This window comes from Xyrauchen texanus, chromosome 38 (genome assembly GCF_025860055.1).
Source record: "Xyrauchen texanus isolate HMW12.3.18 chromosome 38, RBS_HiC_50CHRs, whole genome shotgun sequence".
In the NCBI taxonomy this organism is placed as follows: Eukaryota; Metazoa; Chordata; class Actinopteri; order Cypriniformes; family Catostomidae; genus Xyrauchen; species Xyrauchen texanus.
Window position 1 is genome coordinate 2658469 of NC_068313.1, and position 27581 is coordinate 2686049.

A 27581-nucleotide genomic window follows, 5' to 3' on the forward strand; every position below is an offset into this window, starting at 1 on the left:
TAAATTACTGTAATATCATGAACATTTTTAACAGTGATAACATCTGATGTGTCGGCCTCCAGCTCAGTGGAATTTTCTCTTGGTTTGGATCATGATTGGCACCTCATGGGAGCATGTGATGTTTATAAGTACTGGTGCAGTCGCTACAATCCCATAATGCTCTGCTCAGCAGCTGAGATTGGGCAGTGCCTGCTAGAATGTCCTAAATGAGTCAGGATTATGTGTCTCTCTTGCTCAGATTGAGAGTAAAGCCACGGCTTGAGCGCTTTGTATCTCTGCTGCTTGGCTGAGCACAGGAATGAGCACAGCAGTTGTACACAGAGGATTCCTCAGGAAATATGGTAAAGTGAACACTTTCTCATTGTCTCTTCTTTCTACTTCCTGCACTCCAGTTGTGATGGCTAACAGTTTTTCTTATTTTCTTCTTATTATTATTTCAATTATGTAGATTTTGAGGCTTAGTAACATTTGTTTATGCATAACCCTCTGAATTATAAATGTCAATTAGTTCATTTAAGAATAGTGCAGTATGTATTGTATATACTATTCGCCTAAAACTTTTGTTGCTTTGTCGTAGTGTAAAATAATGCCGTCTGTAGTAATTTGTTGATTTTATGTCGCACTGACGTTTTCCAATACTGTACATCTATTATATTGTCATTGAACTTGTATTGAATGTGGTAAATCTGTCATTATAGAGTAATATGAATAGATTATGAGCTACTTTTGATGCATGGCCTGTATTGGCAAGATGAAGACGAGGTCTTGTAGAAAAACACAGCTCACCGATTGAAGATTTAAAGAACGTGGCATTCTATTTGAGTATGTCAAATATTGTCCACATTCAGGACTAAATATATGACTGAATATAACATCGAATCAAGAGCTGTGACACTTTTCACTTTTCTAAAACACAGCTTATGATGACCAATTAGATATCATTTCAGACATTGTCTGCACAAACCAGAAACTAAACCTGGAAATTAAAAAATGTTTATGATTTTGAAACATGGAAAACAAAGAAAAGTTTTGGCATAAAATTAATAATAAATATTTCAGATTCTGCAAGTTATTGTGTGACTGAGCATATTAACTCTTCTTTCCTTGCTTCCATTGAAAGGGACGTACTAAGACATTCTTAAATTCACTTTTCTTTGTTTTGGGGCGGCTGAGGCTCAGGTGGTAGAGCGGGTCGGCCACTAATCGCAGGGTTGGTGGTTCGATTCCCGGCCCACATGACTCCACATGCCGAAGTGTCCTTGGGCAAGACACTGAACCCCAAGTTGCTCCCAATGGCAGGCTAGCACCTTGCATGCAGCTCTGCCGTCATTGATATGGGTGAATGGGACACAGTGTAAAGTGCTTTGAATACCTTTTAAGGTTAAAAAGGCCCTAAATAAGTGCAGACCATTTACCATTCAAATTCAAAAGCATTTTTTACCATGCACATTTATTTAATTCTATTTTTATCTATTCAGAATTATAAGCCATTGCAGCACAAAATATCTATTAAAGATGAAGTGTGTCATTTCTGCGCCACTAGTGCCGCCGAACAGAAGGGCAAGAATGCACGTTGTTTTCAGATACACCCCATCTGACACTGATCGAAAAAACATAGTCCCAAGAGAGTATTTGAACACCAAAAAAGTTCATTTTAAAAGCACACAGATGAAGCCAGAGTCACAACATGAAAAGTCGCAGTGTGTCACAAATCTGTTGACATGTTCTAGATTATTTCACTGGATTGTTGTATTTTTATTGTTGTGACCCCACACCTGATGAAGCCCTGCAGTATTCTTAAAAGTTAATCCACATGAGGTTTAAATAATCTCTAATCTGGCAGTGAGCTATTTGCATGGGCTCTTCATCTACTGTTTTCAGGCATTCACATTATAAAGTGTGTCAGCTCCAGCCGACCGCTTCAGTCTCTGTCTATCTACCGGTGTCCTGTATTTAGGTCAAATGATGATGGCAGTGATGACAAAAATCATTACGACATTTAGTTCTAACAGTATTGGAAACCAGTATTATCTGTGTTCTACTGACACCGGTCAATGTATTATCAGTCAAATCAAACACTGGCAGCTAAAACTTAACTTCTTTGAATAAATATGGATATAATTAACAGAAAGAAAAAACTTGACACTCTGTTTAGAGTTTAATTCAAAATAAATAAAAAAAGTTCATGAAAATATATGTAAAAATAATAAATAAATCATAATAAATGTAATAATACAAAATATGTCATAAAAACAGAAATATATGTTTATTAATCATTAAAAATGTATATACATAATGATTGTTTTTCATCAGAATTTCTGCCAATTTGTATACCGCCTCATACTTTCTGATGTGATATAATTATCAAGCTTCCCAATGAGAACGTTATCCTTGCAGTAATTTCCTCAACAAGAACATCCAGCATAACATAATATTATATATTAATATTATTTTCCACTTTCAATGAGTAAATTTTTTTAACCAACATCAGTTCTGATCATAACTACCAAATATTCATTTATTTTCAGGATTTAAACACTTTAAATGCCAGTTTTTTTTTTATATAATGCCACACACACACACAGACACACACACACACACACACACACACACACACACACACACACACACACGTTGTGTTTCCATGTTTTATGGGGACTTTCCATAGACATAATGGTTTTTATACTGTACAAACTTTATATTCTATCCCCTAAACCTAACCCTACCCCTAAACCTAACCCTCACAGAAAACTTTCTGCATTTTTACATTTTCAAAAAACATAATTTAGTATGATTTATAAGCTGTTTTCCTCATGGGGACCAACAAAATGTCCCCACAAGGTCAAAATTTTCGGGTTTTACTATCCTTATGGGGACATTTGGTCCCCACAAAGTGATAAATACACGCTCACACATACACACACGTACACACACACACACACACACACACACACACACACACACACATTTATCAATACACACATACAAAACACACTCTGAAATCCATACCAATACACCCACACAATGTTATCTGTATCATTTATTCAGTTGTCCTGCAGGTCTCTATAATACAGTAAACAGAGAATAGGGGAAAAGGATGTATTTGCTCCATAGGCTAAACATGAAAAAAAAAATGGCGCCATCTGGTGGAAAAAAATAAAACATTTAAATTTTGAAGCCAGAGCTCCTGCATGAGTCAAGTCAAGTGGTTTTTACAAAACATAATAAAAGCATAATATCATAGAATTCATGATTTTATGCTTTAATGCCACTGTGGTCAAATATTGGGTTATCAATGGGGACATTTTTGTCCTGAAGGTCCTGAGTGTATCTGTTTTGTGTACACAGTGTGTTATAGATGTATTATAGGAACTGAGGTTGAAATATCAAAATTCCCCCAAAAATACACACCTTTTGACCAGATTCATGCCATTGGCATTAACACAGCCAAAATAATAAAAAAAAAAAAGAAAAAAAAAGAAAAAGACAAACATTTCCTGAAGGTTGTACAAGGGTTAAAAAATATTTGAGAACTTCTTTAAAAGATTTCAAGAATTGCACTTAGAAACATTCTTACGAACTTCTTATAATTTATACTAAGAACTTTCTTAAGGCTCGTCTGAATTTTACCAAAACACATCTTGATGATCCTCAAATCTTTTGGGAGGATGTTCTGTGGACTGATGAGTCAAAAGTGGAACTGTTTGGAAGACAGGGGTCCCATTACATCTGGAGTAATTCAAACACAGAATTTCACAAAATGAACATCATATCTACTGTCAAGCATGGTGGTGGTAGTGTGTTGTGTCGGGATGCTTTGCTGCTTCAGGGCGACTTGCAATAATTGAAGGAAACATGAATTCTGATCTCAACAGAAAATCCTAAAGGAGAACGTCCGGTCATCAGTCCGTGAGTTGAAGATCAAGAGCAACTGGATTATGCAGCAAGACAATGATCTAAATCATAGGAGTAAGTCCACCTCTGGCTCCAAAGAAGCAAAATGAAAGTTTTGGAGTGGTCTAGTCAAAGTCCTGATTGAGATGTTGTGGCAGGACCATAAACAGGCAGTTCATGCTCGAAAACCCTCCAATGTGGCTTAACTAAAGCAGTTCTACAAAGAAGAGTGAGCCAAAATTCAACCACAGGCTGATCTCCAGTTATCAGAAGTGTTTGGTTGCAGTTGTTGCTGCTAAAGGTGGCACAACCAGCTATTACGTTTAAGGGGGCAGTTAGTTTTCACATGGGTGATGTAGGTGTTGGATAACTTTTTTTTAAATTCAATAAAAAAAATATTTATACTTTGAAAACTGTCATTTGTGTTTACTCAGGTTGCCTTTGTTCTATGTTATATCTCGTTTTAATTTTTGAAACAACTAATATGAGATATACACAAAAGTATATATATCATGATATTTCCAGACCCAAGTTTCCTGAGAATGGGCCACAAACACACCCTCTGAAGTTTGATTTTGTTTTAAAGGGGGCTTCATGTTCAAGCAGTGGAAGGAGAAGTATCTGGTATTGACGGTGGAAGGAAATTTGATGGTGTGCAAAGATGCAGACTCACCACCTGAACAGGTGGTGGCACTGCAGAGTAACTGTGTGTCCATTGTGGAGGGTAAAGAAATCCTGGACTTGCCTCGATTACCCCCTGGAGGGCGCAGAGGGAGCTGCTTTGCCCTCATCTTGCCCCAAGACAAATTCCTCCTGCTGCTGTCCGACAGCCCCGATGAGTGCAGGTGAGCTCACATGCTTGAGTTTGCTGAATAATTATCCTCCTCATTTACATATTTATTGTTTGGGAAAGACTTGTGTGCTCTTAAATTGTACAAAACAAGCAAAGTACCTATGCTGATGGGTATTGCATTCATTTTCTTTAAAAGAAAGAGATATTTCAGCAGATTTGTTGACTAGAAGTGTCACTTTTATTTCATTCCCAACAGTCATTGGCTGAAGTTACTCAGGAAGGTGAAGGAGGTACGTTAATCTTTAAAACATTATTACTTTCCATTATCATCACATCTCATTACTACGACATATACAGTTGGGTCCAGAAGTCTTAGACCACATTGGACATTTGGGATTTATTTATTTATTTCATTTAAATCTGTAAATTAACAGAGTTTAAGGATTTGTTTTAAGCAAAGAAACTACATTAAATTAATAAAACTTGTTAAGATTCTGTACTCAGTGGCGGTTCTGGCTTACTTGGTGCCCTAGACAAGATCCAACGTGATGCCCCCCTTAATATCAACAACAACAACAACAACAACAACAACATGAGAAACAGATCAATATTTAGGTATTTTTATACTCTAAATCTCCACTTTCACAACTGAAAGTCACATTTGATGCAAGTTTAGTTTCACTTTCACGACTGAAAGTGTTAGTGGAGATTTATAGTAAAAAAGGAACTTAAATATTGACTGTTTCTCACCCACATCTATCATATCAGTTCTGAAGACATATATTTAACCAATGGAGTCTTATAGATTACTTTTATGCTGCCTTTATGTGCTTTTTGGAGCTTCAAAATTCTGGCCAACATTCACTTGCATTTATGGACCAACAGAGCTGAGTTGTTCTTTTAAAAATATTCATTTGTATACTGCAAAAGAAAGAAAGCCATGTTTCTGGAATGGCATGAGCAAATTTTCATTTTAGGGTGAACTATCCCTTTAAATAAAAATAACTAGACAATGAATATAGAAATGTAGTAACTATACTGTTGATCATGATTATCTTATGTTTGTTCAGAATGTAAGAATAAGCCTTAATCATAAGGCTGAGTAGCCTGGCAGGAACAACTCGGGGCACACCCCCCATCACAAACTTGCGAGATCTCTGTGGGGGTGGCTCGATTTGGGGCACCTTTCTCTCATCGCGAGTCAGAACAGTTCGGGGCACCTTTTCCCCATCGCCGATCAGGTACTCTGTGGTGCCGCCCCAGAGAGCGTTGCTGCCCTAGGTGGCTGCCTATATCGCCTATGCCAGGATCTGCTACTGTCTGTACTATTTCTTGTACCCAATATGAAGAAATTCTCTAGTTCAGGTCGTTAATAATGTAATTTATTATTATTATGATTTGATTATTTTGGATTATTTGGTATAATTGCATTTGTCCATCTTGAGTTTCCTGGTAGCAATTAGTTGATGAATGTCCATGAGCTTTTTCGTAATTCAACATAAAATTTGACATAATTATACATTTTTTGAATGCTGTTACTGTTACACTTTTTATTTTCACCATTTCTGAAATCCTGTAGTGTAACTATTAATTAATATGATATTTCCATATTAATTAATACTAAATTAATGCTTAGAATTAATGTGAGCTCATAAAAACAGCATGTATAATCATTTTAAATAATTGAAAAATATATCAGAATAGAGCATGTCACACTGCAGGACCTGGTATTTGCACTTTTGTTTGGGTATGCAAGTGTAATATTTCATAATAATCTGTTAATTCTAATCCTAACTGCTCACACTATACATCATTCTATTTCCATGTATTTATTTATTTGACACTGTGACACTGCATACTTTATGCTTCTTTAATAACTGACCGGGCTCTCTGAAATTGAAACGTAAAATTGTATTTTTACATGACGATCCATATGTCTCCATAAATGCAGTTCAAAGGCTTTTCTACAGGCGAGAAGAGCTGGATTATTCACGATGAACGTTATGTAATATGTCACGTGGCAGTGCCTTTGCCAGACCCTATATCAATGAAAAGTGTTTTAATCTCCCATGACAGTCTAACAGAGTACTTTGGCATCTTTAATCTCTGGATTAGAAAGACGTTTGCGTGACCGCCCATATTTCCTCTGCATCCTCTGTTTATTCAGGGTGTGACGTCACCGCTCGCCCTGAAGAGGCAGCAGAGCATCACCCCCTGCATCACAGACAGAGAGCCGCTTCCAGATGTGTCCAGTGATAAAGACCCCTCCTCCCCCCACCTCAGCGAAAAGGCCATCAACTCCCCAGACGTCCGATCCAGAGAAAATTCCTTCAGACACAGAGGTGTGCCTCATTTTACTCACTCTTGCTCCTGCACTTACAAATATGTACTGTGGTAATACCATGTTTGTTTGGACCATTCATACCATTCTTGGAGTACCAATACCATGGTATATGAATATAATAATCATGCAGTACCATAGTACATGTTATCTCATCGCTGCACCATGGTACCACCACAGGATTTGTAAGACTCCATGAAACATCACATTTCATTATCATTAGTATAACATCTCATTAAAAATATCATTTAGTGTTTAGAGGATATTCAAATTCTCATCTGCTTTAAATAAATATGAATTGTGTTTTCTTTAGCTTCATGTCACTGTTTCTGATAATAAAAAAATACAGTGAAAACTTTTACTGAGTAATGAAGTTTAACACTCTTAGGGTGTGTTCACACTTGTAGTTCGGTTCTCTTGGTTCTCCTGGTTCATTTGGCACTCACACTGGCATTTTTAACACCGAACCTAACGATACAAAACCAAAGGCATCAGGGAAAATTCATGACCTGATTGGACAGCTTTTATGATGTATCGTTTTTGACAGAACTTACCGAACATCCAAAACAATGCTGGTGAAATGCGCTCGTTGGATGTATATGTACGTATATATGGTGGTATGTATTTTTACCAGCTGAGAACTAACGAAGAGTTAATAAAATGTGTAAAGGAGTCAAAACAATGCCAGGAATTCCTCCGTTGTACACACAAACGAAGATATGCTTCAAGGAAGGCTGACGGGTGGTTCCGATGCCTGTCCCGAACTGTAATGGGCAACATAGCTCCTATGATGAGAAGAACCAGGTATGCTTGAGGTCAGTATTAGGCAAATGACTTCCTGTTGTTGGTCCGTATAGACCTCTTTGGCCCATGTTGCGTTCATATATCAGTTGAACTGTCCAGAGTTCGTTTGGAAGCGGACCGAGACCCACTATTCAGGCGGTCTCGGTTCGCTTGTTTAGTGCGCACCAAGGTTCGGTGACAGCGTTCTCACTGCTGAAATGCACCAAACCTGCCGAGTGTGAACACACCCTTAAATGAATGCCTAGATTGCTCTGTTATTTTCTGTATATTTTCTGTATACAAGGATGTGGCAAACTGTCTCATGACAATTCGTACTAATTCATCCGACAAGGCGAATTCGTACACGACAACAAATTCATTTTAGATCAGCCAATCGCATACGTTTCCTTCATCTCATTCTAAACCCTGATATGTCCTTTCTTCCATGGTAAATAAAACATATTTTCCAATTACAGTCACGGTAAGGGGTTCGACTTTATTGTTAGGTTTAGGTACAGGGTTTGGGTTAGGGGTAAATATTAGGAAAAGTATCACAAACGTGTGTTTAAAAGCCATATGTTTATCTTTCTTCAGTGGTACACAACAGGCCTTGTTACATTACTATCATGGTGATGTTTCGTTCATTCGTGAATCAGCCGTGAATCAGCCTTAATTTTTTAAGGGAACGAATTGTTCTCATTCACTCTATACACTGACTCATATTTCCCTTTCGAAGCCAATCAGTTCTAGTTTGAAGCACGAAACTGCTTTGGTGGGTTGCCATGCATGTAAAGACTGACTATAGCATGAGCCAATCACTGAACCAGTGGAGTCAGTCATTTGAGTCTGAACGAGATGAGATGTCCCATTCATGTACAAACTGAATGTACTGGGAAACTCATTTGTGAAAGAGTGAATCTCATTCATGAACGATCTGCTGACCAGCTGAATGAGAGGAGGAGCTGCATGTAGTTCGTTCAGTTCATCAATCATTTAAAACAAGAGAAGGGGCCGGATGAATTATGAATAAAAGTGAGTGATGACCACATATTACATTTTAGGCTAGTATTTTTGTCTCTTTATTGAATAGCTTGATAAACAATCATGCTCAGCAGTTTAGAATATGATAAATAAGCTTTATTGTAATTTGTGGATAAATGCATACGATGCTTAACTACTCTGCAGTGCTGAAGTCTCTTAGTAGAATTGTAGATATGCACATTTTAACAAAGGATAATTACACTTGTTCTGGTCATGAATGACTGCTTTTGGTTCAATTAAATTACTTTAAAAAAAAAAGGAAAATGTCAGTGCGCACGGACGCAGCGTCTACTCCGGGTCCAAAAGACGGTGTTTTTTATGTAATCTAGTCTTGTTACTGCGTTTTCAGCAACGCGACAACATAAGGAAACTAAAATGCTACGTTTATGATCGCCTTGTGGAAATCAGAAGAACATGCAAGCATCGCCCATCACTGGTGCCCATGAAAAAGCTATAAAGCCTTTGTTTGCTGCGGAAGTCAGACCCTGAGACCGCGATCACGCCTACCAATGCGGCCTGCACAAACCTCACAACACCATATATGGAAAAGGCTGTGGAGATGAAGAAATTGCGCACAAACTTCATTGGTTCTTGAGTATGCTTTTATTATTATATTTAAAGGTGTTTTCAGACCTGTAGCTTGCTTGATTTGTTCTGAAATAGAGGCTTAAATTGATACAATTTTGCATTTTTGTCACTGTTTGGTTCACATTTAAAATTGAATATTTCAAAACGGACAAAAACTTTGTTAATAAAAGTCACATGTGAGCAAACTGTTCCCTCATTGGTCATAATGATTGTGCACTGTTCCGGAATTGAGCGCATACATTGATATATCGGTTAAAATGACATTCCTGTAAATGTGTCAACTGGAACAAAATATTCGAGTATTGTTTATTTTAAGGTTATGCAAAACGTCACCACATGGTAAAGAATGCGCGTTCCAGTTAGAGGTTGCACTAAGAATAAATATCTCCCTAATAATATTTCCCTCTCATGCCTACACACACGCACAGAGAAAGAGTGAAGCCTGTCCAAAGTTGCTGACATTAAAATACATTTAAACTTTTCTGTAAAAAAATCTAAAACCTGGGTGACAGTGAGACACTTACAATGGAAGTCAATGTGGCCAAATTTTGGAGGGTTTAAAAGCAGAAATGTGAAGCTTATAATTATATAAAAACACTTACATCATTTTTCTGTGAAAACCTGTGTATTATCATTGGGGTTTTATGGTGTCATTTCTAACATTTTAGGGTTTTAGGGTTTACGGTGTTGCGTCGTCATGGCAACAAAGTTGTAAAATTGGCTATAACTTTACACCAAAGAGGTTAGTAAGTGATTTTATTACACAAAAATCATGTTTACATGCATATTATTTATGTATTGGGTCTATAATTTTGAAACAGTGAGTATTTTAATGTTTACGGATTGACCCCCATTGATTTCCATTGTAAGTGTTTCACTGGCACACAGATTTTTGCTTTTTTTTAAAGAAAAGTAGGACGAGTCAAAATAAAGTTTTGTTGTAATCAACATTATGCCACAAATGCTGTTGGTTGAGCTTAACTTTTATTGATCCCGGAATATGCTGAGCTACTCCTACCTGATAAAAATTTCTTTCATTGGTAAATACTAATGTGGTCAGGTTAATTATATTATATTTTTGACTTGAATAAAACCACTTCATTTATATTTTATCACATGAAGCACATCGTTTGAGTTACCGAAAAAAATGTTTTTTATTATGGTGCATTTTAGTTAGTTTTTGCCAGTAGTATTTGTAAATATTATAAATATACAGTTCCAAGCAGGGACATTTACTTTTGTTTACTCTTTAGTTTTGAAGTAGTTTGATAGGTGGGCTGACTAGCAGCTTTGGAGCAACATTGCAGACACCATAGTAATAAATCAGATCTAAGTACACTTTATAGCTCTCTTATCTCTATAAACATTGACTCAGCCCATACTGAGCATTCTCTAAGATGTAACTTTTGAACACAATGTCAACATGTTTACTATGTACATAATCTACAGCTATATCTCTTCTGAACTTTAGGCAGCATAAACCAACGCCCTCCCCGCAGCCCCACTATAGCTCCGCCCCTTCGATCTGCAGACTGTCTGCGCCATGGAAACAGCAGTGATGCGCGGGCAGTGAGGGCGGTGTGTCTTGTGATGGGCGGGGCGGCTGCGTCCTCAGCGCTGGGTTACCTGAGCTCCTGTCCACCTACCTCCTCAAACATGGCCGCCCATGCGCCCGACATGGCCCATTCAACAGCTTTCTCCGAGGCGGGCGGAGGCAGTCCGTACCACCCCTGCAGCCAGGCCATAGAGTCACCACATTTTAACAGCTTCGACTTCGAGGGGGACTCTGATTTTGATGCTTTTGACTGTGGAGGTTTTGCTTTTTAATGGAGTTAATTCCGAAAATTAGGGTTTCATTTATCCACAGGGTCCCCACGGTCATGGAAAACCTGGAAATATTAGGGAATTAGAAAATTTTGAATTGCACACCTGGATAAGTCATGGAAATTCATAGGTCCAAAGATGTGAGAACCCTTGATCCACTGTCTGTCTGTGTTTCTTGTAAAACGGCTCTTTCCTCAGTGGAAGGCAGCAAACAGTTGGAATTATGAGGAACTGTTTGAAGATGCAAATGGCTGAATTCCACTTGTCAAACATTGTTGGGTGTAATCTGATTACAAAGTAACTTGCTACTGTAATCAGATTACCTTTTAGCCAATAAGTGGTTTTAGTGTACATTAAATTCTTGTAATGAGATTACAGTCACTGAATTTCCATTAAGTTATTTACTTTTAAGTACATTACTTGGGTAACACATATTTCTAGAACAATTGTATTTATTTAAAATACATCTAAAACATGAGTTTTGTTGATTTGTATGTCTTTTTGCGTTTCTGTGACAGCTGAAGGGACAAAAGCAATGTACAATGAAGAAATATTTGCATTATTTTAAATTAATTTGAATTAATTTTTCGTCAAACAATCAGTAAAGTACACACACACACACACACACACACACACACACACACACACACACACACATCTAGCTTTTGTAAAGGAATGTGTATAAAATCACTGTAGTATTTGTTACACTGCCATTATGTTAATTTAAAAATATATTATTTTTTCTGTAATACAATAAAAAATGAAAATACTCTATTAAAGTAATGCAAATCACCATTGACAATAAAGGGACTTATAAAAAGCACAGAAGTAAAATATCAGGATATATAGCGTTAATGGAGAATGTGCTTAATTGTCATGAAAATATAATCAGAATGCAAAAAAACAAAAACCGTAACGGTCCGAAAACACTTTGCAATAACGCTCCAGTCGTTAACAATAGTCAATGCATTAGTATCATAAACAAACAATGAACAATATACAGAATTTTTTACAGCATTCATTAATGTTTGTCAATGTTAGTTGATAAGAATACAATTGTTCATCCTTAGTTCATGTTAGTTCATAGTGCATTAACTAATATTAACATATTTACAACTTTTGATTTTAAAAATGTATTAGTATATGTTGAAATTAACATTAACCAAGATCAATACTGCAAATTCTGAAAAAGTATTGTTCATTGTTAATGTTAACTAATTGTTTACTAATTAACCTTATTGTAAAGTGTTACCAACAGTCCTAAGAAAAAACTTTTTTTCTTTGAATTTTGGGGTGAAATGTCACCTCTCGCCCTTGTGTTCTTGACTGTTGTCATGAGATTGACCCAACTGTACTCCTTTTAATTCATATGTTGTGGCTATTGATTTTGTATGTTATATGTGTAATATACATTATGTTCCCATATAAAGAAGTAATGTTACTGTGTTTGAAAAGTCTTATTTAACCAATTTTTGTTTCTTACTAACCCTAAAGGGTTCAAAGGTCTTGTCTTGGTATGGTTGCACACACTTATCACTACCCTCATTGTACAAAAAGACTGTAATGTGAAAAGATGAATCTGCTTATTCAGAACAGTCTTTATGTGCTCTTTTCAGTAACTGTGGCAGTGTTTCCCCTATATGCATTCAGGAGTGGTGCTGCGTTGCTGCAGAATTGGGACATTTCACACGGCTCATTAATATCCATGATGCAATGAGACACTTGCCAGCACCAGTCATTTGCACACTTATACTGTGTGCAGTCAATTGGGACACCTGTATGAAGCAAAAGAGACCCCATCGTATACACTCACGTATTCACAGTGATGTCATCGTATAGCAGCCAATCAAAAGCCGTTCAATAGTGCGTACACATACACAACAGAGAACCAGGAGACCCAACATGATAAGTCATGTGAACATACGAAATAGCCAACTCGTAAATTATGTAGGACATTTCATGACATCAGGTTGGGTGCTGGTGCCACCATCTGTAGAACTTGGTGGCACCAGTGCCACCGCTCTCATATGCTAGTCTGGAGCAGTGTGGTGACATGTATGTTCTGTGAGATAGGTTTAGATTTTCTATTGGGGTTTATGTTTAATAAAAATAGTGAAAGTAATATGTCTGAGAGCTTCAAGTGTTAAAAGCTCCCAGTAAATAATAAACACACACATGACAAGGTGAACATGAATAACCCATCTATAACAATTCTGAGGTCATTTTAAGCTTTTACTCAATATGGCTTCGGCCTTGCAGGCTCGTGGATGCACGCACAGCGGAACCGCTTCGGGAAACAAATTCTAAGGGAAACTATTAATGTTATATTCGCTTCTTTTCCTCCCTCATTCCTATGTCCCCTTTTGCACACATTCTTTCCTGTGTTTGTGTGAGAGAGTTTGTTCAAGTGAGCACAAAGGTGAGGGTCTTTTAAATGGAAATAAAGTGTCATGTCAATGTGAATGTCATCATATCCACCTGTCATTCAGAGCGAGTGTGATCAACTTTACACCGTGTTAAATGACTCAGCAAAGAGTCAAGCAGAGGATGAGAAAGCAGATTTGCTGCAGAAAACAGGAGTAAGACAGAACTGAGGGATGAGTACACTTATTTTCATGTCCCTTTGGCTCATTTTCCTTAACATGAAGCATAGTTTTTTATTTCTGAAATTATATAGGGGAAATATAGAGTACGTTAAACATTTGCAGGTGTTATTTGCACCTCAGTGTAACTAGTTACATTTGTAGACTTTTTATGTAAATTATACTCCTTCTATAATGTTCAGTTATTAAAGGAAATAACTTAGAAATCATTTTAGTTTCTGAATAGAGCTCCAACTCTGTCAAGCAGCTAAACCGCAGCCAGTGTGTAAGCTTGTCCCAAGCCCGCTGTTGTTACGCTGCAGTTATGAGTATGCACTGCTTTGGCGTTCGATGTGAAACAAGTGTGAATGTGAGATTTCTTTTTTGTAGCATAGCCCCAGAAGCGAATATGCAGATAGATTTGGATTGTCTGATTCATTTCAATGAAAGAAAATCCTTTTTAAACTTTTTAACCCAGAACAAATATATAAATATCGAAATATATATCAAATAATGTCTAAAGGCTAAAAATATCCAAATACTTTTTGAGATATATAGGCTAGCCCCAATTACTGGAATATATAATACTACAATAACATATGTTTATTTTAGTTCATAATTGTTCATGTAAGACATGCATGCTTTAGTTGCAGTCACACAAACAGTCACAAGTTATTTTTGTGCTCAAAGGTCAGTGATGGTCTGTGTGTCAGAGGCACAGAGCGTCTGAATGTCGGTCAAATGAATATCAGTTCAAAGATTCAAGGATTATTTGCCTTGTCATTCGTGCAAATGCTTTTGGGATACAGCATTATAAACAGATCGTATCTGCATGTTAAACAGGTATGGCTCTCCAGCATTTCCATAATGGCTTAGCTTGCCAGCATGTTTAGGTATCTCGAATATTTAAAAAAAACAAAAAAAACAAAACAGCATATTAATAAAATAAAAATCATACCCATCAACAATACGTTTATGTCCCCAAAGAACTGTCTCATAGAAATGGTTGAACATATATTTGAATATAAAAGTGCAGAGTGTAATTTCTGTTTCACTAGTGGCACCGAACGGAAATGCAATTTGTTTGTTTTAGCAGCCCAACGCAATATTGAGAACAATAACTGTCCCTAGAGCAGCTTTAGGACAATCTGATCACTGTCTGGTTCATCTTCTTACAACCTATATGCAGAAACTAAATCAGCTAAACCTGTCGTAAAAACTGTAAAGAGTGGACCAATGAAGCAGAGCTGGAACTACAAGCGTGCTTTTGCGGCACTGATTGGGGTGTTTTTGAGGGTGCAGACACCAATCTGGATGAACTCACAGATACTGTGACATCATATATCAGTTTCTGTGAGGATATATGCATTCCTACTAGGACTTATATAACATACAACAATGACAAAGCATGGTTAACAGCAGAACCCAGGCAGCTTCATCAGGCAAAAGAGGATGCTTACAGAAGTGGGGATAACATCTTGAACAATCAGGCCAGGGACACACTGAATAGGGAAATCAGAGTGGCTAAAAGAAGCTACTCCGATAAGCTGACAAACAAGTTTTCAGCTAACGACCCTGCATCAGTGTGGAGTGACCTGAAAGAATTTACTAATTTCAAGACACCATCCCCCAACGTTGTAGAGAACCAATAACTGGCTGAAGAATTTTATGTGTTTTACTGTAGATTTGAAAGTCCCATTCTCACACCCCACACCCGCTCTGACCGTCACTTCACACAAACACCAACACCCCCTGCAACCCCCTCCTCACCTCTTCTGCTACTCAACCTGCACTTAAGATCTGTGAGGAGGAGGTGTGCCGTGTCTTCCGGAAACAAAAGACAAGGAAAGCATAGGGCACAGAAAGTGTTTCACTCATTTGTCTAAAATCCTGTGCTAACCAGCTGGCCCCCATCTTCATCCACCAAGGACCCCTCTGTCAAGCTCCTGAAGTTTGCAGACGACACTATTGTCAGCGGCCTCATCCAAGATGACAATGAGTCTGTATAGAGAAGGGAGGTTGAACGGCTGGCTCACTGGTGCAGTCAAAACAACCTGGAGCTGAACACGCTCAAAACAGTGGAGACGAGTGTGGACTTTAGGAGGAACACCCCAACACTGACCCCCTCACCATTCTAAACAGCACTGTGGCAGCAGTGGAGTCATTCAGGTTCCTGGGCACTACCATCTAACAGGACCTGAAGTGAAAAAGGCCCAGCAGAGGTTGTAATTCCTTCGCCGGCTGAGGAAGTTCAACCTGCCACAGGCGCTGCTAATCCAGCTACAGTATCGGACATCAGAAGACTAAAAGGACAGTTCAGACTGTTGAGAGGATTATTGGTTGCCCCCCCTTCAAGAACTTCCAGAGTGAGGAAAAGGGCTGGAAACATCACTCTGAATCCCACTCACCCAGCCCATTACCTTTTTCAACTGTTGCCTTCTGGACGGTGCTACAGAGCACTAAGCACCAGAACCGTCAGGCACAGGAACAGTTTTTTTCCCTCAGGCTATCCATCTCAAAAACAGTTAAAACTGCCCCATTTAGTAATAATTATGTGCAATACACAGTTTAGTCTATTTATATTTATCCAACATACCATTCCTTTTCTGCCATTACATTCCCTTGCATATGCATATATTTGTATGTGTGTGTGTGTGTGTATTGTCTTATTGTGTATTTCTATATATGTATACTTTATTTTCTATAAACTTTTTATTTTAATTCTATTTTTTATTATTATCTTTGCATTGTTGCTGTATTGTTTGTGCATTGGTAGCTTCTTTGACCAAGACAAATGTGTAGGCATATTTGCCAATAAAGCTAATTCTGATTCAGATTCTAATAATTATTTGTTTTAACTTATTTGCCTTCGTATATTGATTTCTTGAAGCTTGAGTGGTCCAACATGTTAATTTTTGGATCAACCAGTGGTGTGAGTTTGGGGCATGACATGCAAGTGACTCTCCTGCAAGTGGCGCTCACAGAACTGCGCAGGCAGGCGATGTCCACCCTGGTTGTCCAGGAACGCCACCTTTGGCTCAACTTGGTCAACCAAGGTGGTGAACTTGCAAGCGCTGCCCCAGGAGGAGTCAGACCCAGCCTTGGCATTGCTGTGTCTGGTGCGTGCTTTGTGCATCTACTTGGAGAGCACTAGAAGCTCCGAGCAGCTCTTTGTCTGCTTTGGTGGACAGCGGAAAGGAGGCGCTGTCTCCAAACAGAGGATCGCCCACTGGGTCATTGATGCCAAATCACGCCACCCCCCCTGATGGAGGGAACAAGACGTTGTGTCCCTCCTGTCACAACACTGAACTACCCGCTGAAATGGCCGGGACCTTGTCTCAGCTCCTCAGCACAAAGCCTGAATGAGTGGTTGCATTCCAGCTCCTTTTATACTTGTATGTCCGGGGGAGTGGCATGCAAATTCCACTCACCAATTCCAATTGGCTTTTTCCTCAAAGATCAGAGGTGTCTGGGGCTCCCAAGGATAAATGGTCTGCATTTGAGAGCATGGTCGAGAGCAAGAGTAAATTGTATTCGTACCGACTGACATCTTGAAAATACGGAAACTTTCATGAATCTGAAAATTTTCGTCTTTACAAACGATTTACACATATGTTCGTTCTGCTCATGTTTCATGACTGAGGCCCTATATGTTTGCAATCTTATAATGAACATACTGTACCTTTTTTATTTCTTTTTTTTATCCTGTCTTTGAAAGCCTGTGATTCAGGCTCTGTTTGCTCTATGTCCCTGCAAAAAGTATTGAATAAAACACATTTTCCACAGATCCGAAATGCAGGGGGTGCTCTTACACAGCTGAGCACTCTTTGTGCTGATGTACTGTATGATATGTCATCATAAGCAGTCAACATAAATATTGATTATTTTTGTATTATTTACCTAAACAAGCAATGAGTAATGAGAAAAATCATTCATTTAAGCAGTCTAAATCAGTTGTCCTTTCTCCGTGCATCTCCCAGCCTGTGCAAAACTTCCCCCTTGCCACTTCCTCCAACTTCTGCTGCTGCTGTCTGTCTGTCCATAACAAAAGTCTCCTCACCTGCTAGAGCCAAAAACCGAGGAGGGATGGATGATAATAGTGGTGTACAGAACGTCAAGGTTATCAAATTGCAAAATAAAATCCAAATGAGGCGGATTTGCGTCCCGATTTCTGTCATGGACATCTGGTATATAACTCTGAAAACAAAGGGTCATGTACAGATGTGATCAAGGACATGTAAGACGTGCTGGCATTTACTTTTTTTTTTACTTTTATGATTGTATGACAATATCCTATAATAACTTAAAAACTTTGGCAAACCCAACAGCCCTTTTTTTCTCCTATTTTAATGCTATTACAGGTTTCTGTATTTAACTCGAGAGCCAAGATCTTCCAATCTAACTGAGATCTACTCAAGTTTACTGACCCATCTAGATTCTTCTTATGCCTGCGCTGATGTATTCTTGATGTTATTTACTGGTGGCAAAACAACAGAAAGGAGGTTAATGTGCACCCTGGTTACAAACAGGTTATTGGCCACATACCTCACCTCTGTCCCATTCACACTGGAACCACCCCCTCCTGCTCTGCTCCCTCTTTACACATAAAAACCCTAAAGCCAATATAGAACAGACAGTTAAGAAACACTGAGAATGAAAACAGATGTTCAGAAAGAAATAAGCTGTTCTTCAAACAACATTTTGTATAAGAAGAATGGAAATCTCCAGCTCATTTGTGTTGGTTACAGTCTTTGCCATGTTGATGTTGGTCAGATGGTGGAGGAAAGCAAGTGGACTTACTCTACCTCCGGGACCTTTGGCACTGCCACTGATTGGTAACTTAACGATGATAGAAAAGCGTGCACCCTTTAAAAGTTTTATGAAGGTAAGAGAGATGTTTTATGAAAGTGTTTCAAATATAAGCTCATGCACTGGAACAGATGATTGCCAGTGTATCACAGTGTAGCTGTCTTTTCTGGATAAAGTTGACAGACAACTACAGTTTTGCTAATGTTCCTCGCACCTACAAACGCTTGGTGTGCAAGTCTGTAAGAACTAGTGCTTGTACAATATGCATGTTTAATTTTTTATTTAAATCAGGAGTGATTTATCCAACTGGACTCTAAAATACACATAAACTACACTAAAACATTAGATGCTACAAAGATCTCCAATCATGAAAATTAAGGAACTTGTCACAGTGACCCACCTGTCCAAGCTTGCACTGGTGTGTGGTGGTAAAGTCTTTTCTTTTAAACAGTGGAGTAAAACTTATGGACCTGTGATGACGGTGTACCTTGGGCCCCAGAGAGTGGTGGTGCTGGTCGGTTATGATACAGTGAAGGAGGCCCTAGTGGACCAAGGTGAAGACTTTGCCGGCAGAGCCCCCATTCCCTTTCTCCAAAAAATTGTGAGAGGCTACGGTGAGAGTAATGTTTCTATGTTTCTTTGAAAACGGTGTTCATTTGAATTCTGTTCAGTCTAGACCTTTCTGCATGTTTGTACTGTAGGCCTGGCCATCAGTAATGGCGAACGTTGGCGTCAATTGAGGAGGTTCACTCTCACCACACTGAGGGATTTTGGGATGGGACGCAAAAGAATGGATCAGTGGATTCAAGAAGAGAGCAGACACTTGCTGAACAGTTTTGAGGAAACCAAATGTGAGAGAAGAGAGTGTCAGCAATCTACTGAGTTTTTGGCATTGAAAGTAGTCAATGTTAACATTAAGGTTTTCTCTCCCTCAGCTGCACCAGTTGACCCGACCTTCTTCCTGAGCCGAGCTGTGTCCAATGTGATCTGCTCCTTGGTGTTTGGGCAGCGCTTTGATTATGAAGACAAAAACTTCCTGCATTTACTTCAGATCCTCTCCAGAATCTTGCGCTTTGCCAGCAGCACTTGGGGCCAGGTGAGCATCAATAGGTGGCAGCGTGCCTCAAAAAACCTCATAAGGGGATGGCGAAGCACAACAGAATACAGGAATCTTGAGATTTGATTTGGTTTCCATTGCTTTTAACGTGAAAATTTGACATTTATGTTAATGAATCCTATTGAGACTCCGTCTGACGCACATGTACATAAAGCGACAATTAAAAATAGTGCAGACGGAACGCAAGAACATGAACTGTGAGAACTGGATACATTTCAGTCTGTATTATAGATTTATCATATATACAGTATTATATGTAAGGAATAATCCACAGCTAGGTGAGTGTTAAATTATTTTAAAAGAACCACCTGATGTGAAGCCTCCACGAAGTCCATTTAAAATAATTTTACACACACCTAGCCGTGGATTATCCCGCTTATACCATGGTCACTTGCCAGAGTTAATTAGCCTATTAGCCTATCTCCGCTTATTCTAAATCAAAGAGAAAAAGTAGTGCGACCACAAACTTGGTCAAAAATGTGAATTTAAATGCACAATCCAGAAATAATAATATCCACAGAACTTAGAGGGGCTGGCACTCCAGCGAAAATGTATTATTTAATTTGTATTAGTTAGATCCCCCTTAAGCCTTACCGTAGACTTTGTCAGTTCGAACCAGTCTGGCCATTCTCTGTTGACCTCTTTCATCAACAAGGCATTTCAGTCAACAGAACTGCCCCTCACTGGATGTTTTATTGTTTTTGGCACCATTCTGAGTAAATTCTAGAGACTGTTGTGTGTGAGATCAGCAGTTGCAGAAATACTCAAACCAGCCCATCTGACGCTAACAATCATGTCATGGTCCAAATCACTGAGATCACATTTTTCAGAATTCTGAAGGTTGATGTGAACATTAACTGAAGCTCCTGACCTGTATCTGCATGATTTTATGCACTGCACTGCTGCAACATGATTGGCTGATTTGATAATCACATGGATGATTGTTGGTGTCGGACGGGCTGGTTTGAGTATTTCTATAATTTTCACGCACAACAGTCTCTAGAATTTACTCAGAATGGTGCCAAAAATAAAAATCATCCAGTGAGTGGCAGTTCTGTGGACTGAAACACCTTGTTGATGAGAGAGGTCAACAGAGAATGGCCAGACGGGTTTGTCTGTCTGACAAAGGTGTGTAGACAAACTCTACAGTAACTCAGATAACCACTCTGTAAAATTGTGGTGAGAAGAATTTCATTTATGAATGCTGTTCTGAGATGTAGGTTGGTGCTGTTTTGGCAGCACGAGGGGGATATACACAACCGTTGGCAGGTGGTTTTAATGTTGTGGCTGATCGGTGTATAATATATGCTACATGGCAGTCAAAGCAGTTTATTACAGTTATGAGCCACGCTAAGGTATTGAATGTGTTGAAGGCACTGAATAAATAGTGGAACCCACCCTTTCAGAATTTTTCCACTTACAAGATACTAACTTGCAATTTATACATAAAAACTCACTAGACTTCTCAACACCAACAGCTCTACAACATCTTCCCTCGACTAATGGAATTCTTACCTGGGAATCATAACAAAGTGTTTAGAGAGACAGATGACATCAGATCCTTTGTTATGTCTAAGGTCAAAGAGCACGAGCAGACTCTGGACTTCAGCGATCCAAGAGACTTTATTGACTGCTTTCTTATCAGACTCAAACAGGTAGGCAAAGTTTAAAACACTTTAAGTGTTTCTGTTGTTATCTTTTTGTTGTGCTTTGATCTACTTATGCTAGATCCAATCTTTTATCCTAGAGTGCAATTCACAACATTTGTATTGATAGCACCAGTTGAGCTTAACGCTGCCTACTTAATCAGATATTGTTGCAATTAGAGGTCAACCGATATTGTTTTTTTCAGGCCGATGCCGATCTTTTGAAATCCGGGTCGGCCGATGGCCGATTAATGCAGCCGATTTATTTTGGCCGATATTTGGCCGATATGTGCTTGTTTTTAACCTCTTATTTGAACCTTTTATTTGAAAGATAAAATGTAACACAAATAATTACTTAAGATAGACAATTTCTCAACAAATACATTTATTGAACACTTGACCAATCTGCACTTGTAGACTTAAATTCAAAATGTATAATGTAAAAACATATTGTATAAATAATGTATAACAATTATATTAAACAAAGCAGGTGTTATGAACTGCTCCGAGACACGAAGGTTGAGATCCAAATGCAGCTTTAATTAAGGGGCAATCCAGACACTTAATCCAATATTCAGAGCATCCAAGAGAAGCACAGGCATAACTAGGGATGGGTCGTTAAGGTTTTAATGCTATTACTATCTTACCGATACTGCTTATCGATCCGGTACTTTAACGGTATTCTTAACGGTTCTTTTTGTTATATATATACAGTATATATATATATATATTACACAAATATAAACGTTATATAGGCACAGTGATTTAATTTCAGGAAGGTCTACTAACATTACTGTTCAGGTGTGGTCTAAAAAGAAATCTAATAAAGTAATCAATTGTAAAATAACACTGCATAGTTTATCATAGATAGATTAATGCAGATTAATGCTTATTAAAGCAGAAGTTATTCATTCAAGATCTGTAAGTGATTTTCTCTTTGCCTTTTGTTGTTTGATTCACAGTAATGGCTCAATGTCTAATAGACTCCTGACGCGCCATATTTTATCCCAACTATTTCCATAACTACGTCCATTTAAGACATAAACTGTGTTTAAGTGAATCTCCAAGCCGGTCGTTTTGACATATTTTTGTGTATAGTTGATCGTTTAGATGCGCACATGAAACCCAAAGTAGCCTATACTTTGCTTGTCTTGTTTCTGTCTGTTTCGGAGTGTGCGCCGCCTTTGGAACGGTATCTCTTGCGCTCTTTTTATTATTAAACGCGTCCCGCAATTCAGCAACAGTAGCTAGACTGCATTTTACAACAATCACCGATCGTGCTGATTCTGACGTTAAGTTTGAGTTTTAGGGAGAAATGTCAGTGCACCGCTGTGAAGGGAAGGAAGTTGTGCTAGACAGAATGCGGCTAATGTATAAATATTATTTTTATAATCTTTGGAAGGCGAAATATAAAATAAAATCAGACTAATATCACAGATCTAAACCAGGCTATGTTTGAATGTTTAGTTCTGTCACTCATTTAGCAGGGCTCGTGTTGTGCTCGCTGTGCGCGAGATCTCTCTCTCTCTCTCTCTCTCTCTCTGACTGCGAATAGCTAAATTGCATCACAGACAAATGGTTTCATAGAATTATTATACATAGAAATGGCTGGCGAGATAAAATAACTTTCTCTTTATAGCAATAATACATGTATTTTCTTAATTTCTCCAGTACCGACAACAGAAGCGATAACGTCCGAGCTTACCAAAGCCAGTCCTTCAATAGCCTATAGTGCGTTGGTATCTTTTGTATTACTTATTTCTCTGCATTGAGTGACAACACTCACAAATATAAGACACACAAACAGAACAAATAAAAGTCTCAGATTCACTGTCTGTAATTGCAAAATTCTTGTTTACTTATTGTGACATGATAGCAACCCTTCTGCTGTGATAATGCAACTTCAACTACGCTATCAATATCCAAAGTAGCCGAACGTCATGTCACGTTTTTTCTCGAGGTTGGCAGTAACATATCAAAAGTTTTTAATTAAATATAAAGAAGTTATACAAATTTAATCCTTAACGTTTTCTCCAAGGAACTTAGCACTGGATGAGGTCTGCTCACTCTGCTGGAAAATGACTCTAGGGGCAGCGTGCGTCGAACACGTGTTCCACAACAACACTAGGCTGCCCACAGATGCGCCTGCCTAATAATCGGCTTGATATACTTGGATATTGGCCGATGCCGATTATGTTAAAAAATGCAAAAAATCGGCCGATTAATCGGCCGGCCGATTAATCGGTCAACCTCTAGTTGCAATTATCTAAAATAAGCATAATTTATGTTGTAATTTTGTGTGTGTGTGTGTTTGTGTGTGTGTGTGCGCGCTATAACAGGAGAAAGACAATCTTGAGACAGAATTCCACAAAGAGAACTTGACTGGGACAGTTTTAAATCTGTTTGCAGCTGGTACGGAGACCACCAGCACAACTATCAGATATGCCCTGATGCTGCTGATCAAGCATCCACACATACAGGGTGAGAGTTGTACACAAATACACCTGATGTCCCAATGGTTCTCTGTGACAGATCTTCTTGCTGTTTAAATGAATAGTATCGTACTATTAGTATAGCTAAAAATACATAAAAATATTTCATTGTTTACTTATGCCATCCCCTAATGCCATCCCAGATGTGTTTGACTTTCTTTCTTCTGCAGAACAGAAATGAATATTTTTAGAAGAATATTTCAGCTCTGTTGGTCCATACAATGCAAGTGAATGGTGGCCAGAACATTGAATCTCCAAAAACCACATCCATACAATTCCAGTGGTTAAATCTATATGTTCTGATGCAGTATGACTGGTGTGCATGAGAAGAAGATCAGGAGAAAGTCCTTTTTTATTATAAATCTACTTTCAAACAGCATCCCATGTGTTAACTAGAGTTCTTCTTTTATTTTGTTTTTTAGTGATTCACATTCTTCGTGCATATCACCACCTACTGAGCAGGAAGGAGAAAGAAAAAAGGAGGGATAAAAAAAGTATATTTGCACAACATCCCAGTAGGTGGTGATATGCACGAAGAATTAGAATCGGCAAAAAAACAGAATGAAGAAAGAACTCTCATGAATGCGCATAGGAGAGCTGTTTGAAAGTAGATTTATAATAATAATTAAAAAAAAAAAAGAAATAGAAAGAGAAAAAAAAATTGGGGGGTTGGAAAGGACTTACATATTGATCTGTTTCTCCCCCAAACCCATACATGTAGCTTCTGAAAATAGAGATTTAACCACTGGAGTCAATTGGATTACTTCAATACCGCCTTTATGTGCTATTGGAGCTTTAACGTTCTGGACCCTGTGGACATGCATTGTATGGACCAACATAGTTTAGATATTCTTCTAAAATGATTTGTTTGTGTTTAGCAGAAGAAAGAAAGTCTGGGATGGCATGAGGGTGAGTAAATTGTGAGAGAATTTTCATTATTAGGTGAATTTTTCCTTTAAGGGGTTAAAGGGTAAACGTTGAGAATGCAACTTTGTGTTTGTGACAAGGAGGTCTATAATTCCTAAGAGACCAATCTGCTAGTTTTACCATTCATCTCAATAGCAGTTACTCGACTGGTACACACAGAGCCGGAAGTACACAAACATGCATCCTGTAATTTTCGCAGCTTACTTATTATTATTATTATTATTATTTTGAGTTAGTCACCTGATCACTAAATGCCATGTGTTTTGTCATTCTGGAACTGCAAGAGGCAAATTGCTGATAACACTGCAGTAATAAGCACAAAAGCAGCAGATGGAAAAATAAAATAAGACAATTTCAAGCTTTTATAAAAAATATACAAATAATCGATGACTGGCAAAATATCTACTGGAATATAATGATATTATAATAATTATAATGTGTGTCGTTCATAAGTTGCTTGAAAAAAATATTTAGTCAGAATACACATTTACACAGATAATGCAGTATACAATACAATATATAAAATATGTAAAAAAAAACTGTGAAGATCAATACTGAATACCCTGATACTTTTGAATGGCTGTCAATGGAGAAACAGCATAATGGCATAATTCTGGCATCTACCAGCAAGCATATAACTGCTGAAACTAACCAGACAAATCCTGAACATTTGTCTGTGTTCCTCCCTTATCATTCTGACAGAAGAACATATGCTTTTACAATATTTTAATACTTCTAAAAAACACTTTTGCACATTTTTAACACTTGCATAGTGATCAATACTCATCAAGTTACCGTCATAAATTAAGTATAGTTACATGCATGTTTCTCCATTTGTCTTTTTTATGTTTTTTGGTCACAATTAAAAAGAATAAACAATAATAGCAATAAATTTTTGGTGTATTTGATGTAGAACAAATTCAGAAGGAGATTGATAGAGTTATAGGACCGAACAGAAGCCCTACAATGGACGACAGGAAGTCCCTCCCATTCACTGATGCTGTGATTCATGAAGTGCAGCGATATCTGGACATTGTCCCACTCAGTATTCCTCATTACGCCACAAAAGACATCTCATTCAGAGGTTATATGATACCAAAGGTAACAATCAACAACATATACAGTGGCCAGCTTCTTTTAGAGATTACTAGATTATTTTGTCCTCCAATTCTAACTGTAGAGAATGTACAAAAACCAAACCCAGTAATCTTCATATATGTGTTGTGTTGAAATCTGAACATGGTTTTTCGTTCTTCCAGGACACAGTGATTATTCCCCTGTTGCACTCTGTCCTAAAGGATGAAGGACAGTGGGAAACCCCTTGGACATTCAACCCTGAACACTTTTTGGATGCCAATGGCCATTTTAAAAAGAATCCAGCCTTTATCCCCTTCTCTGCAGGTCAATTATAGGAATTCTCTTACAGTATATCAAACCAGGATTAATCACAGTTATCTTTCGAGCTTAGCAATGGAAAATAAATTTTCTAGCAATTATGTCGTTTGGCATTGTAGGACTGAAAGTGCTGTTTGTCCAAATATGTGGTTAAACTTTGAACAGCTTTATCTGTCAGTAATAACCCCACCCCCAATCAAGTATCAAATAATGTTTAACAAGACCTCTAGCTCCACAGAATAGCTACAAAAGCAAGCAACAAATTGAGGATCAAGACTTTTCATGGTAACAGCATAAATGGTCACTGTCGTCTCCTCTGTGTTGTATCTCTGCAGGTAAACGCTCTTGTGTTGGCGAGTCTCTAGCTCGTATGGAGCTCTTTCTGTTCATCGTGTCTCTGCTTCAGAAGTTCAACTTCAGTAGTCCAAATGGTCCAGATGACATCGATCCCAGTCCTGAACTAAGCGGCTTTGGCAACTTGCCTCGATTTTATCAGCTTATTGCCTCCCGTCGCTGAATAACATGGATATTGCAGCCTGTTGATCAAAGTAAACTGTCTAAATTTAGTAAGCATTTGTATATATGTATTCTTTTAAAGTTTGTATGCTATGAAAATTCACTAGCCACCATTATTATCCATATTGAGAACTGGTAGTATTTTTGTATCAGTGAAAATAATGTGAATAGAAGCTGATGGGAAGCAGTCTAACCTTAAATTAATTTCAAGTTCAATTTTGTACTTTTTGTTCTACTCTAACCAAATCTAAAATCTACAGGAAAATTAAATATGGCGTTTTTTCTACATCAGTAAGCATAGCCACAGCACATAGCCATTAAACAATTGTCCACTGTTGTTGTCCACTGTTGAACCAAGGAATAATACTGTTGTATTATTAGGGCCCAAGCACAAAGTGTGTAGGACCCTATTGTTTTCGTTAGGATTATTATTATTATTATTATTATTATTATTAGGGCCCAAGCACAAAGTGCGTAGCACCCTATTGTTTTCGTTAGGATTATTATTAGGGCCCAAGCACAAAGTGCGTAGGACCCTATTGTTTTCGTTAGGATTATTATTATTATTATTATTATTATTTTTTTTTTTTACGACTTACGGGGCACTTTTGGGGCTCTTAACATGCTCAAAAACTCTTGAAACTTTGCACACGGGTCAGAACCTGCGGTCATTAGGGCCTGAAGCTGGTACCCGAGCGTGGCAGGGGGCTCGACAGCGCCCCTGGAACAGGGGCCGAAAACTTGGTCTATAACTCAAACACGCTTGCATGTAATAATATGAAACTTCGGTACACATATAGATCTCATCGTTTCATATATCCTTCATACTTTCA

General features: G+C 38.1%; 2 protein-coding genes across 2 annotated transcripts; both read left to right on the forward strand.

Annotated features, from left to right (window-relative positions):
- The first annotated feature begins 202 nt into the window (after window positions 1-202).
- si:ch1073-83n3.2 (uncharacterized) lies at window positions 203-12682 on the forward strand. Its single transcript, XM_052110764.1, has 5 exons — window positions 203-341; window positions 4481-4739; window positions 4944-4977; window positions 6855-7029; window positions 10912-12682. Exons 1-5 carry the CDS (start codon window positions 299-301, stop codon window positions 11265-11267), a joined length of 867 nt encoding a protein of 288 aa, XP_051966724.1. The 5' UTR covers window positions 203-298; the 3' UTR covers window positions 11268-12682.
- A 5787-nt stretch (window positions 12683-18469) lies between these two features.
- Window positions 18470-27450, forward strand: LOC127631400 (cytochrome P450 2G1). The gene is made up of 9 exons (XM_052109514.1): window positions 18470-18731; window positions 19107-19269; window positions 19357-19506; window positions 19591-19751; window positions 21251-21427; window positions 23758-23899; window positions 25751-25938; window positions 26097-26238; window positions 26568-27450. The coding sequence occupies exons 1-9, from the start codon at window positions 18561-18563 to the stop codon at window positions 26747-26749; spliced, it is 1476 nt and encodes a 491-aa protein (XP_051965474.1). The 5' UTR covers window positions 18470-18560; the 3' UTR covers window positions 26750-27450.
- The last annotated feature ends 131 nt before the right edge of the window (window positions 27451-27581 follow it).

Excerpts from the sequence above, each read along its gene's own strand:
- si:ch1073-83n3.2 (XM_052110764.1), top strand. The coding sequence starts at position 299 with ATGAGCACAGCAGTTGTACACAGAGGATTCCTCAGGAAATATG. Across the intron at positions 342-4,480 it reads AGGATTCCTCAGGAAATATG|GGGGCTTCATGTTCAAGCAG; the intron begins GTAAAGTGAACA and ends TTTGTTTTAAAG. Across the intron at positions 4,740-4,943 it reads GACAGCCCCGATGAGTGCAG|TCATTGGCTGAAGTTACTCA; the intron begins GTGAGCTCACAT and ends CATTCCCAACAG.
- LOC127631400 (XM_052109514.1), top strand. The coding sequence starts at position 18,561 with ATGGAAATCTCCAGCTCATTTGTGTTGGTTACAGTCTTTGCCATGTTG. Across the intron at positions 21,428-23,757 it reads TTCTTATCAGACTCAAACAG|GAGAAAGACAATCTTGAGAC; the intron begins GTAGGCAAAGTT and ends GCGCTATAACAG. Across the intron at positions 25,939-26,096 it reads GAGGTTATATGATACCAAAG|GACACAGTGATTATTCCCCT; the intron begins GTAACAATCAAC and ends TCGTTCTTCCAG.